Raw genomic sequence first — 12038 nt, forward strand, 5'->3', positions numbered from 1 at the left:
AAGGTCTTCACAATCACACTGTCACCCCTTGTAATCTATATTATTATATAATTCGGACAGTGGATTTTTATCAAAGACTGCCATGTCCTCTCTGGGGACTTGGGGCAAGTTGCTTCAGCACTCTGAGCCTCAGTCTCCCCACTCCTAAAGTGCGGATTACCATGTCTACCCTGAAAGAGGTGCCCTGAGGATTGTCAGGCAGCATTTATTTGAGGGACCATTACATGGGGAAACCATTCCCATGGCAACCGAGACGGCTGTAGGGTTTCTGGAAGCTTCCTCTCTCCGCTCCTCCACAATTGCAGGATCCATCTTTGTGACCTGCTCCCAGGTAGGAGCAGGGCTCTGGTTGACTGGGGGAAACTGTACTGACAACCCAGCTTGTCAGGGTGATGTGTGGTGCCCTACCCCACCCCCCGTTGTAGGATGGAGGTGTCCATGTGTTACGGGCGCCTGTGCGGAATCAGCAGGAGGTGGAGATCCACATCCCCATCACCCTTGTGCCAAGCATCCTGACGTTTCCATGGCAACCGAAGACCGGCGCCTATCAGTATACAATAAAGGTAACCTGAGACCCCAGATCTGGGGGCTTCCATGGGATTGTAGCTTTTTGCCCCTTCCGTTACTTTTAATATTACCTTCTGGTGATCAGAGAAGTTTAAATCAAAAAGTCTTTATGCCTTTCTGTATTTTCCAAAGTTTCTATCACAGCAGTGTATTTTGGCCATCAGAAAAAAAAAAATCCTAAAATACAAAGAAAGCTCAGTAAAGAAAACCTGGAACACAGATTCAGCTTACCGTTACTCTTTCACATCTGTTTCTCTAAACTATATTGTTTTCTGAGAGCATACAATACTCTTAGGAGAAAATATCTCCAAGCCCGTCACTTAGCACATCTGATAGTCTCTGATGCTCATTTTCCCATGTGGCATTAAACGGGCAGGAGCTGATTTCAGATGGTGGTGTGAGCCCTGTGGTCAGCACAGTCCCCATCAGTCCCCGGGGTCTGTCTGCCTGGCAGGAAGGACAGGTGTCAGTTGATATTTATCATGTTTATGTGCTGGAAACTGCTGCCTGGTTCGCCCCTGTGTGTCACCTCCTTTCCTCCTAGAGGTTGTGGGGCTGGGACCTCTGATCTGGGAGAAAGAGGGACTGCCGTGTACTAAATAGCAGATGATTTGGAGCAGGCGGGGGTGGTCTGTGCTGTAAGGCATGATATGTCTCTGGTGCTGGAAGCACCTGGAACCTCATCTCTGCAGCTGAGAGCTTTTTCCATTCCACCCTGAGCTCTGGGTTCCTGGGACTTCTTATGGCATGTGTGTACGTGAAGGGCCTCAGAATAGGAGGGCCAGACACTGGACAGAGCAGGGAAAGGGAGGGTCCTCGGGAGCCTGCAGCCTGGCATTGGCCCACGACACGATTCTCCAGGGTGGGGGGCACTGATCTTGTGTGTGTGTCTGTGTGTGCCTGCACGAGCCCTTTCCTCCTGGGCGGAGGGCTGATCCAATGAGGGTTTTCCTCTCTAGGCCCACGGCGGGAGCGGGAACTTCAGCTGGTCGTCTTCAAGTTACGTGGTTGCCACGGTCACCGTCAAGGGTGTGATGACCACAGGCAGTGACATCGGCGTCAGTGTGATCCAGGCAAACGATGTGCAGAACCCTCTACATTTTGGCGAGATGAAGGTGTGTCCGCAGGGGCCAAGGCAGTCCGTGGAGGGAGGGCTGGCACTGGTGACCTCTAGCCGCCTCCTCGGAACCAACCCTTGGACTTAGCTCAGAAACAGCCTTCAGCCTTCAGTCTTGTACCTGGAGGTGGAGGTCAGGGGCTCCAGCCCTAGCCCTGTCCTTGAAGCGCTCACAGCTCTTTTAGGGATGGACATGACCCACCCAAGTCTCCTTCCGGTGTTTGTGATCTGATAGGATCCACCAGACTGGCCGGCATTCACATAGCTGAAGTTTCTGGAGGGGAGACCAGGGGACACACAAGGCCTAGATAATCAAAAGGGTAATCGAAACATATAAATCTCCATGTTGGGAGACAGAGTGTCAGGTTGTAGATGCACAATGAAATGTGGATCTGGAGACCAGAACCCCTCATTCACATTCAGGTACAAAGCCAGGTGTTTCCCACACCAGATCCCTGCACCTGGCTTTTTTTTTTTTTTTTTTTTCACATTATGAGAGAATTTATATACAATTCAAAAACATACAGAACTTACTATTTCCTTTACATATACCAACATATGTTGTAAACTATAACAAGCAAGAGAATGACAAACATGAAATTCTGAATAACAGTTGAGAGGAAAAGGGAACATAGAGGATTTCTAAAACATAGGTAATATTATTCTATTTCTTATGTTGGCTGATAGGTATGCAGGCATTTATTATTCTCTATATCTTATATATATGTGTTTATGTATTTTTGTAGATGTGAAATGCTCATTAAAAAAGAATGGCAGAATTCTTATGCACTATATAGATAACACCTCTTAGGTTTTTTGTTTGTTTGTTTGTTTGTTTTAATTCAGTTTTATTGAAATACATTCACACACCATACAATTATCCATGATATACAATCCACTGTCCACAGTATGATAACATAGTTATGCGTTCATCACCACAATCGATCTCTGAACATTTTCCTTACATCAGAAAGAACCAGAACAAGAATAAAAAATAAAAGTGAAAAAAGAACACCCAAATCATCCCCCCATCCCACCCCATTTGTCCTTTAGTTTTTATCCCCATTCCTCCATTCATCCATACACTAGATAAAGGGGGTGTGATCCACAAGGTCTTCACAATCACACTGTCACCCTCTGTAATCTACATTATTATATAATTGTCTTCAGGAGTCCAGACTGCTGGGTTGGAGTTTGGTAGTTTCAGGTATTTACTTCCAGCTATTCCAATACATTAAAGCCTAAGAGGTGTTATCTATATAGTGCATAAGAATGTCCACCAGAGTGACCTCTCGACTCCATTTGGAATTTCTCAGCCACTGGAACTATTTCGTCTCATTTTGCATCCCCCTTTTGGTCAAGAAGATACTCTCAGTCCCACGATGCCGGGTCCACATTCATCCCCGGGAGTCATACTCTGCGTTGCCAGGGAGATTTACACCCCTGGGAGTCGGGTCCCACGTAGAGGGGAGGGCAGCGAGTTCACCTGTCGAGATGGCTCAGTTAGAGAGAGAGAGGGCCACATCTGAGCAACAAAGAGGTACTCAGGGGGAGACTCTCAGGCACCATTACATGCAACTTTAGACTCTCCTTTGTGGTAATGAGCTTCATAAGGGCAAGTCCCATGCTCGAGGGCTCAGCACATCAAACCACCAGTCCCAATGCTTGCGACAACAACACCAGTCCAGGTGAGGGTGTCCAAGACATCTGCACCTTCCCCCAGATCCTCGGGGCTGGGGAGGGGGAGGCTGTAAATATATTTTTTATTATCTGCCCAAATTACTCTGGGATGTGTCACTATTTCACTCCAGCCTATACTAACCTACCGTATCTCACTTCCTATTCAAAGTTCCATGCAATTGTGGTGTTTGAACAAATCGACTGTAGAGTTGTACCGTTTAGAAAATTTAGATCTTGTACCAAATAGATATCTATTCCCTTGGTCTCATATGAAAGTTGAAGTTTTAAAACACAATCAGTTTCAACCTTTACCCTTTGGCCTGGCTTGCCCTGGTCTTAACCAGACCTGCTTCATTCATATCACTAATTGAAGTCTAGGCTTTTTTTTTCAGTTTTTTTTTTTTTTTTTTTTTTTTTTTTTGACAGTGGCTGTATGCACTAATACTGACATTCATATCTGCTGAGCTCTAGCTCTGAGTTTCAGGCCTGCACCTGGCTTTTGACCCTGAGTGGTGTGGGACCAACCTACTTAGAAATGGTGGCAGGAGAGGGTGGGCACCTGCAGCTGAGCTTCTGCCAGCCCCAGCAGGTGGCCTCCTGCCCCTAACACCTACCTGACCCTCTGATTCTGACCTCAGGCCCTTTTCTTTTGTATAGGGCAGAGATGGAAGCTTCACAGTGCATCCAATCACAGCCTTCTCTTACATTATCTAAAACATGATGGACAGAATATTCTATTATATCTATTTATTGAGATCCACATAGACACATACATCTATCTAAAGAAGATAATGCTCTTATAATGAGGTATTTCACAAAGACCATTTAAATCCAGCCTAACTAGCAAACATTTGGATGGCTGTTGATCACCTTGCCCATCTCCCAAGCCTCTCTGAATCGGAAAAGGTACCACCATCACCCAGGTGCTCCAGCCGAAAGCCTGAGGACAGTTCTTCCGAAGGCAGTATGGTGTAGTGGTTAGACCTGGGTTCCCACAGCCTGCACCAAGTTGTAGCTGACCCTCCATTGGTTACAGGAGGTTGTTAGTAGTACCTTCTTATCAATGGGCAGAGAAGATTAAATGATTAGTCATGTTCTTGGAGCAAAGCCTGGAGTGGAGTAAGTTTTCCCCAAGTGTTAATGATTATTATGGCTTTTGTTATTGATGGTTGTTTCTTATCCCCTACAGCCAATGTACCCATAAATCCAATCAGCATCAACTTCAGAATGCATATCTCAAATCTGACCCCGTGTGACCTGCTCTGCTCCTAACCACCCTGGTTCAAGCCACTACCTTCTCACTCAGGGGCTTTCCCGCAGCCTCCTCACTGGCCACCTGGCTTCTGTTTTTCACACAGCCGAGTCCTTACCGCAGCCACAAGATCCTGCGTGACCTGGCCCACTGCCTCTCAGCCCGTCTCTTCTCACTCTCCCCCTGCTCCTTCCGCCCCAGCCCCACTGGCCTGATCTCTGACCCTTCAAGGCGCTGAGCTTGCACGTGCTTCAGGGCCTTTGCACAGACTGTCCCTTCTTCCCAAATGATTTTCCCTCCTGCCTCTTTCGTGGCTGTCAGATCTGAGCTCACAGGTCACCTTCTCCGAGAGGCCTTCCCTGACAGCTCTGGCTACAGTTGCCTTCACCCCACTCCCTAGCACACACCTTCCCGTCACCCAGCGCAGTTTCAGATTGTCAAAAGAGCTGGGAAGATTTTTTTTTTTTTTTCCTGATTTGTTGCTCCAGCGTAGATTTTTTTCTTTTTTTTTAAATTCAGTTTTATTGAGATATATTCACATAGCATTCTGTCATCCAAAGTGTGCAATCAGTTGTTCACAGTACCATCATATAGTTGGGCATTCATCACCCCAATCTATTTTTTGAACATTTTCCTTGTACCAGAAAAAGTAAAAATAAGAATAAAAAATAAAAGTAGAAAGAACACCCAAATCATCCTCCCATCCTATTTTTCATTTAGTTTTTGTCCCCAATTTTCTACTTATCCATCCATACACTGGATAAAGGGGGTGTGATCCACAAGGTTTTCACAATCACTGTCACCCCTTGTAATCTACATTGTTATACAATCGTCTTCAGGAGTCCAGACTACTGGGTTGGAGTTTGATAATTTCAGGCATTTACTTCTAGCTATTCCAATATATTAAAACCTAAAAGTATTATCTATATAGTGTGTAAGAATGTCCACCAGAGTGACCTCTTGACTCCATTTGAAATCTCTCAGCCGCTAAACTTTATTTTGTTTCATTTTGCATCCCCCTTTTGGTCAAGAAGATGTTCTCAGTCCCTTTATGCCGGGTCCAGATTCATCCTCAGGAGTCAGGGCTTTGAAGATTTTTCATCGGCACAAGAGGGTATTCCACGGGGGGCAGGGACTTGCTTGGGAGCTGTCTCCTCCCCACTGTGGCCTCGGTGTGCAACATGCAGCAGCTCTTAGTAAACCCGAGCAGCGGCCCTTTGTCTCCCAGCGGAGGCTGATGGGCTGCCCTTGTCCCTTCCCTCCAGGTATATGTCATTGAGCCCAGCAGCATGGAATTTGCCCCCTGCCAGGTGGAGGCCCGGGTGGGCCAGACCCTGGAGCTGCCCCTGAGGATCAGTGGCCTCATGCCTGGCGGGGCCAGCGAGGTTGTCACCCTAAGCGACTGTTCCCACTTCGACTTGGTGGTGGAGGTGGAGAACCAGGGCGTGTTTCAGCCGCTCCCAGGTAAGCCTGCACTACATGGTGGACACAGGCAGCCATGTCTGGGGCTAGACCCCCTCCGGTTCTCAACACAGGCTGCTCCAGAATCCTAAATGGTGGGGGAGAGGGAGGTGGAGGCAGCAGTGGGGACCCCTGCATGAGGATTGCCTTTGTCCCCTGGTCCAGCTCCGGTCTGGTCTGACTGGCCAGCTGTGTGGCCTCAGGCAAATTGTTCACCTCTCTGAGCCTCAGTTCCCACATCCATAAAATGGGCACCATCCTAAAGAGAATTGCATGCCAGAGGGCCTGTTTCAGGGTCTGGGATGCAGTAGGGCCTCAGAACACACTGTGGACAGTTACACAATTGCAACGCCTTTGTAGCATACAAGGAACGCCCTATCTCCTGAGCCAAGGAAGATGCAGACATTTATCTCTTCTCTCCAGCATCCTCTGTGGGGTTTTGGTGATGGTTCCAATGGCAGTCGTACCAGTTAGTTTTTCAAGCGTCAATTCTGCCAGGCATGGGGCAAGCACTTTGCATACTCTACAACCACTGTAGGAGGAGGGACTGTTGTTTGTCCATGTGTCTATTGTAAAAACTGAGGCTGCACAGCTTGCTAAGGTTCAGACAGCATGTGGGGGAGAAGACTTGCAGATCTGGTTGTGTCTGACCCCAGCCCTGGAGCTTTAACCATTCTGTGAAATACAGCCTCCTGGGGTAAGGGCAGGGCTTAGAAAGTAGCAGGGGTTAGAAATAACAAAGAACTGCATTCATGGAGTGGGGGGCTATGCAAGGACACAAGGTGGGCCAGTCCATGATGTGTCCCCCTGACCCTTTTAGCTGGCCTGGGATGGCAGAAGTTGTCCAATCATGAAGGGCTTTGGAGGGACTTGGAGCTAAAGTACTGGGGAGCCACTGAAGGTGTTTGAGCAGAGGAGTGACATGATCTCAGGTAGCGTTTGGGAAGCTTAATTGGCACTGGCGTGTGTGGGATCACGGGCAGTGCTCAGCGGCTTTGACATGCTGCTGTGATTACCATTACTTGCATAGCCATTTTAATTTGAAACTGCTCAGAGGAAGAAGCCCAGCATCTCTGAAAAATCACTGAGCAAACCGCATCAGCTTCCTTCCCTGGAGAGCACTGCCGTGTACTCTCTGAACCATCCAGGGAAACCAAGCTTTATTAAAACTTAAATGTCATCAGCAAGATAGCTGTTGAGGTTGGAGGAAAGCATCTTAGCGCGAGGCCCACTGGCAGCAAATGGGCCACCTCTCCCCTGCACATATCCACATTTGTCCTTGAGGGGAGCCTGCAGGGGTGTGGACGAGGCATGGGGTCAGTTTCCAAGAAGTCCAAGAGAAGGAAGTGCAGGATTTGGAATTGGATAGTTCTGGGTCCAAGCTCCACATTGCCTGCCTATAGGCTGTGTGATGTTGGGCAAGTTGCCCAACCTCTCTGTGCCTCAGCCACTCCATCTACACAATGAGGACAGCAGCCCCTAGCTTGCTGTGAGGGTTGCAGATGAATGTCACTTAGCACGGTGGAGGGGCATGTTTCAAGAAGTTCGGGTTCTAGGTTCTAAATCTGGGCAACCAAGATGGAAATCCTATGGCATCAGAATTGCCCTGAAGGGGCTCCTTAAGTCTCCCAGAGTGTGGACAAACATGGCTTTATGTGGATTCAGGATTCAGAAAAATATGCATTGCAGAAACCTGGGCTCTGTTCAGGGTGGAGAGATGCTCGTCTTAGGGATCTCTGTGGGGATCCGCGGTGTCAATGTCCCACATCTCTGCTGTGATGTCCACCTGGGGCTCTTCCTGGCTCCAGCAATAGATTCAGGCAGATTGGGTCCCCTTGTTAGGTGAGTGGTTTCTCTCTGTGTTCGGGAAGTGCATGCCATTAAACTTGCCTGAATTAAGACCACAAGTGAGGGGACTCCGGTGGCAGTTGTTAGGAAGGGGCTATAAGCAGCCCCTGCCCCAGTCCTTCCCCTCCCCTGTCCCCACCTGCACTCCTCCTTATGCCCTGCCTCTCCCCCCCACCCCACCCAAGGCTTCCCCTTCCCCCACTTTTCCCCTCTGCCCCATACCTGCCTCTCTGTACCCTCCCACCCTACTCCTACCCCCCCCCAGACTTTCCCCTCCTCCCCTCTGCTTCAGACCTGCCTCCCTCCCCACCACTCCCTGCAGCATCCTCTGTGTGTTTGGGACTCCACCCTCCTCCTTGCTGGGCTTGGACACCTGGGTCCCTTTCTGGCCTGTTCTCACCCTTGAAGCCTTCTTGAAAGCCCCTTGGCTTGTGGGCACTACTGCAAACCTCCCTGCTCAGCCCCCAGGACTCGACCTTTAGCCAGACATACCACCCAGGCCGGGGCGGACACCTCTGCTTTGCTCCATCTTGGCCCTTTCTCTGCTTGCAGCCTTGTCGGGTGGCTTTCCCCCCATTTACTGAGCACCTGCTGTGTGCCTGGTTCTGGGCCTTCCCAGTTAAACACAAGAGCCCTGGTCTTGCCCTTCTTGAAGCTCCCTCACATGCAGGTAAGCTCAGGCATCACGAGGCCACTGTCTTAGCTCCCTGTGGCTGCTGTAAGAAAGGACCACAAGCTCGGTGGCTTAGAACCACCAAAGCTTGTTCCCCCGTGGTTCTGGAAGCTGGAGGTCTGAAATCCAGCCATGGGCAGGGCCGCTCTCTTCTGCGTCCTGGAAGAGAAAGCCCTTCCTGGCATCCGCCTGGTTTCTGGGGTTTGCCGTCCCGAGCTGGCAGCTGCATCACCCCAGACTGTCTCTGTCGTCACCTGGCCTTCTCCCCTCTCGCGTCTGTCTGTCTCCGTGTCTTCATTTCCTCCTCTTATAAGGACACCAGTCATATCATATCAAGACTCACCCTAATCCAGTTGGCCTCATCTTAATTTAACTAATTTCTTCTGACAATAACTTCAGGACTTCAGCATATCTTCTGGGGAAACACAATTCAACACATAGCACACAGGTATCATGAATCCACAGAAAGAGGGGTGTCTGGCCCAGTTTGGGGATGTCTGGGAAGGCTTCTTGGAGGAAGTGACATCTCAGCTAAGACCTGAAGGAGGAGACTGGGAGAAGAGAGGTGGAAGAGTGTTCCAGAGAGAAGGCACAGTAGGAGTAGAAGCCCAGAGGCACAAAAGAGTGTGTCGTGATGGAAGTTCCTACCCCAGGCCAGTGTGGGGGAAGCCAACCTTCCCGGGCAGTGGGTGAGACTGGGCCTTGGACTCGGGGAGCCAGGGAAGGCAGGCGTGACGGGGCTGTGCTTTAACAAGCTCCTCTTGTGGCAGGTGACAGTGAAATTGGTTCTTTAGCACCAATTCTCAGCTGGACAGAGGGCCTGGCTCCCTTTCTCTTAATTCAGGGTTGATCTCCAAAAAGCATGCCCATTCTGCATCCTTGAAGGAGCCAGCCGCGTCTAGGGCCTGGCATTGCCCTATCCTTTGTGCCCAGTTTTGCAGAGTTGCTGCTCACAGGTTTTCAGGAGCTGACGGGCTCTTCCCGTGGCTGCCTCTGGTGTTCTCCGTGCCCCACCCTCCCAATGGTGCTGTGGTCCCAGCAGTGGGCGTTGTCAGAGTAGCAGGCATTGAAATGTGTCCTGAGTTAGTCCCAGAGACGAGAAGACTTGTACGCTAATGTGCACAGCCTCTCCGTTCATGATAGCCCCAAACTGGAAGCAACCTGAATGTCCCTCAACCGGCAAACGGATAAACAAACGAACATCCACACAGTGGAATATGACTCAGCCATAAAAAAAGGAACAAACTGTCAGTGCACACAACACAGATGACTTTTAAAAATGTGCTAAGTGACAAAACCCAGGCACAAAGGGCACATTCCGTTTATGGGAAGGGATAGGCAAAACAAATCTATGGCAAGACAGAAAGATTAGTGGTTGCCTTGAGCTTTGGGGAGGGGGAAATATGGAGTGACTGCTAATGGTACCGGGTTTCTTTGGGGGATGATGAAATGCTCTAAACTTAGAGAGTGGTGATGGTTGCACAACTCTAAATGTACTAAAAATGACTGACTTGTACACTTTGCCTGGATGAATTTTGTAATATGTGTATTACATTGAAATTGAGCTATTATTTTTTTTTAAAGTTCATCTGTGATGGAATAGAATCAGATTGGAATTGTGATTGCCTCTGGCGAGGGGGTGGGGTTGACTGGGAAGGAGCACAAGGGAACTTTCTGGGATGAGAGTCCTGCTGTATCTTGATACAGAGTTGGGTTACACAGGTGTCTATGCTTGTCAGAACTTCCTGCTTAAGATTCGTATAATTCTCTGTGTGTGAATTTGACCTTAAAAAAAAAAAGGGAACTGTAAACAAATATTGAATATGCATGTGAAAATGTGTAGGGATGAAGTATACTGATGTCTGCAAATTGTGATCAAATTCACTTAAAAAAATAAGATGGATTGAGGAATGGGTAGATATTCAATAAGGTAAGTATAACTAGATATTGATTGGAGAATATAGGTGACGGTTATGGGTATTCCCCAAATAATTTTTTTCAACTTCTCTATATGTTTGAAAATTTTCACAATAAACTGTTGCAGGAAGAAAACACAATAAATTGCACCCTCCAGAATGGCTTTTAAAATAAAGATGAAAATACCAAGTAGAGCAGCCGCCAGTAGCAGTATAAATCAATACAACCGTTTTGGGAAAAATATTTGACAGTAGCTCCTCAAGCGAATCATTTGCATGCTCTGTGACCCAGCAATTCCACTCCTAGGTATATGCCCAAAAGAAATGCCTAAATATGTTCAGCAAAAGAAACCTCCAAAATATTCACGGCAGCACTGTCTATCATAGCCCTAAGCTGGAAACAATCCAAACATGCAACAGTAGCATGCATGTATCTATTGGTGTGTATCCACACAGTGGAATACTTTACTGAAATGTGCGTAAAGGATCTACAATGTGCGAAAACTAAGGAGGAATCTCAAACAATATTGCGTGAAAGAAGCTAGATGTGAAAGAGCTTATACTCTGATCCCGTTTATGTAAAACATAGAAACAAGCAACACTGAGCTACACTGTTAAAAGTCAGGCTGGCGGATCTCTCTTTGGATGGAGGGAGGCTTGTAGCCGGAAGGGTGCACAGTGAGTGCTAGTATAGCTACTAGATACATGGGTGTGTTCAGTTTCTGAAAGAATCATTGTCAGTTGTATACTTACGGGATGTATACTTTTTGATGTGTGAATTATATGAAAGTAAAAACATTTAAATTAAAAAAAAATCATATTGTATATTGAGCCCAGGATGAAAGAGGGGCTCTGAGCCTGTAATGTTTTCTCCTGCAAAAGGATGGTACGAGGTGGTATTTGGCTCTCTCCCCTTCTTGCAGGGAGGCTGAAGCCAGGGTCTGAGCACTGCAGTGGCGTGAGGGTGAGAGCTGAGGTCCAGGGGTATACCGTGCTCATCGTCAGCTACAAACATGGCCATGTCCACCTGAGTGCCAGGATCACCATAGCTGCCTACTTGCCCCTCAAGGTGAGCCGGGACCCCCATCCCCTTCCCCCCTAACCCCCCCCCACACACACACCGGCTCCAATCTCTTGTTGCTCTGACCAGTTTATTTGCAAACCCTGATTGTTCAGAAGAGCCCTTGGAATAGTTACCTCTGCCTGCGATCTTTTCTGGCCTAAATCCGGTTCTGCCTAAGTGGGATATTGGTGTGAAGGAATGTGCAGATTCTGTTTCCTAGAAATGGAGGCTGCCAGCAGTAAGAGCCTCTCGGATGCTCAGATCCACCCTCTGGTTTTACCGATGAGGAAATTGAGTCCCCAAGAGGCAAAGGCTTTGTCCGAGGTGCATGGTTCGCTGCCCCTCTGTCTTTGCCTCTTTGAATATTTGTGCTTCAGCACTCACTGAAGAGTCTGTTTGATTTATGAGTGTCTTTCATTAGCTGTGTTGCTTATTAATCTACCTCCTCTGCACAGGATCCC

The 12038-nt window shown here is 48.2% G+C and overlaps 1 protein-coding gene across 2 annotated transcripts in view; it reads left to right on the plus strand.

Annotated features, from left to right (window-relative positions):
* NUP210 (nucleoporin 210) overlaps positions 1-12038 on the plus strand; it is a 134165-nt gene that overhangs the window by 43805 nt on the left and 78322 nt on the right. For both annotated transcript variants that reach the window (XM_037802788.1, XM_037802792.1), the window contains 4 exons: positions 426-563; positions 1527-1682; positions 5882-6080; positions 11438-11583. In XM_037802788.1, the coding sequence (XP_037658716.1) occupies positions 426-563; positions 1527-1682; positions 5882-6080; positions 11438-11583 (639 nt within the window). The remainder of the gene's footprint in view (positions 1-425; positions 564-1526; positions 1683-5881; positions 6081-11437; positions 11584-12038) is intronic.

The sequence above is a fragment of the Choloepus didactylus genome, chromosome 1 (assembly GCF_015220235.1).
Source record: "Choloepus didactylus isolate mChoDid1 chromosome 1, mChoDid1.pri, whole genome shotgun sequence".
NCBI lineage: Eukaryota > Metazoa > Chordata > Mammalia > Pilosa > Megalonychidae > Choloepus > Choloepus didactylus.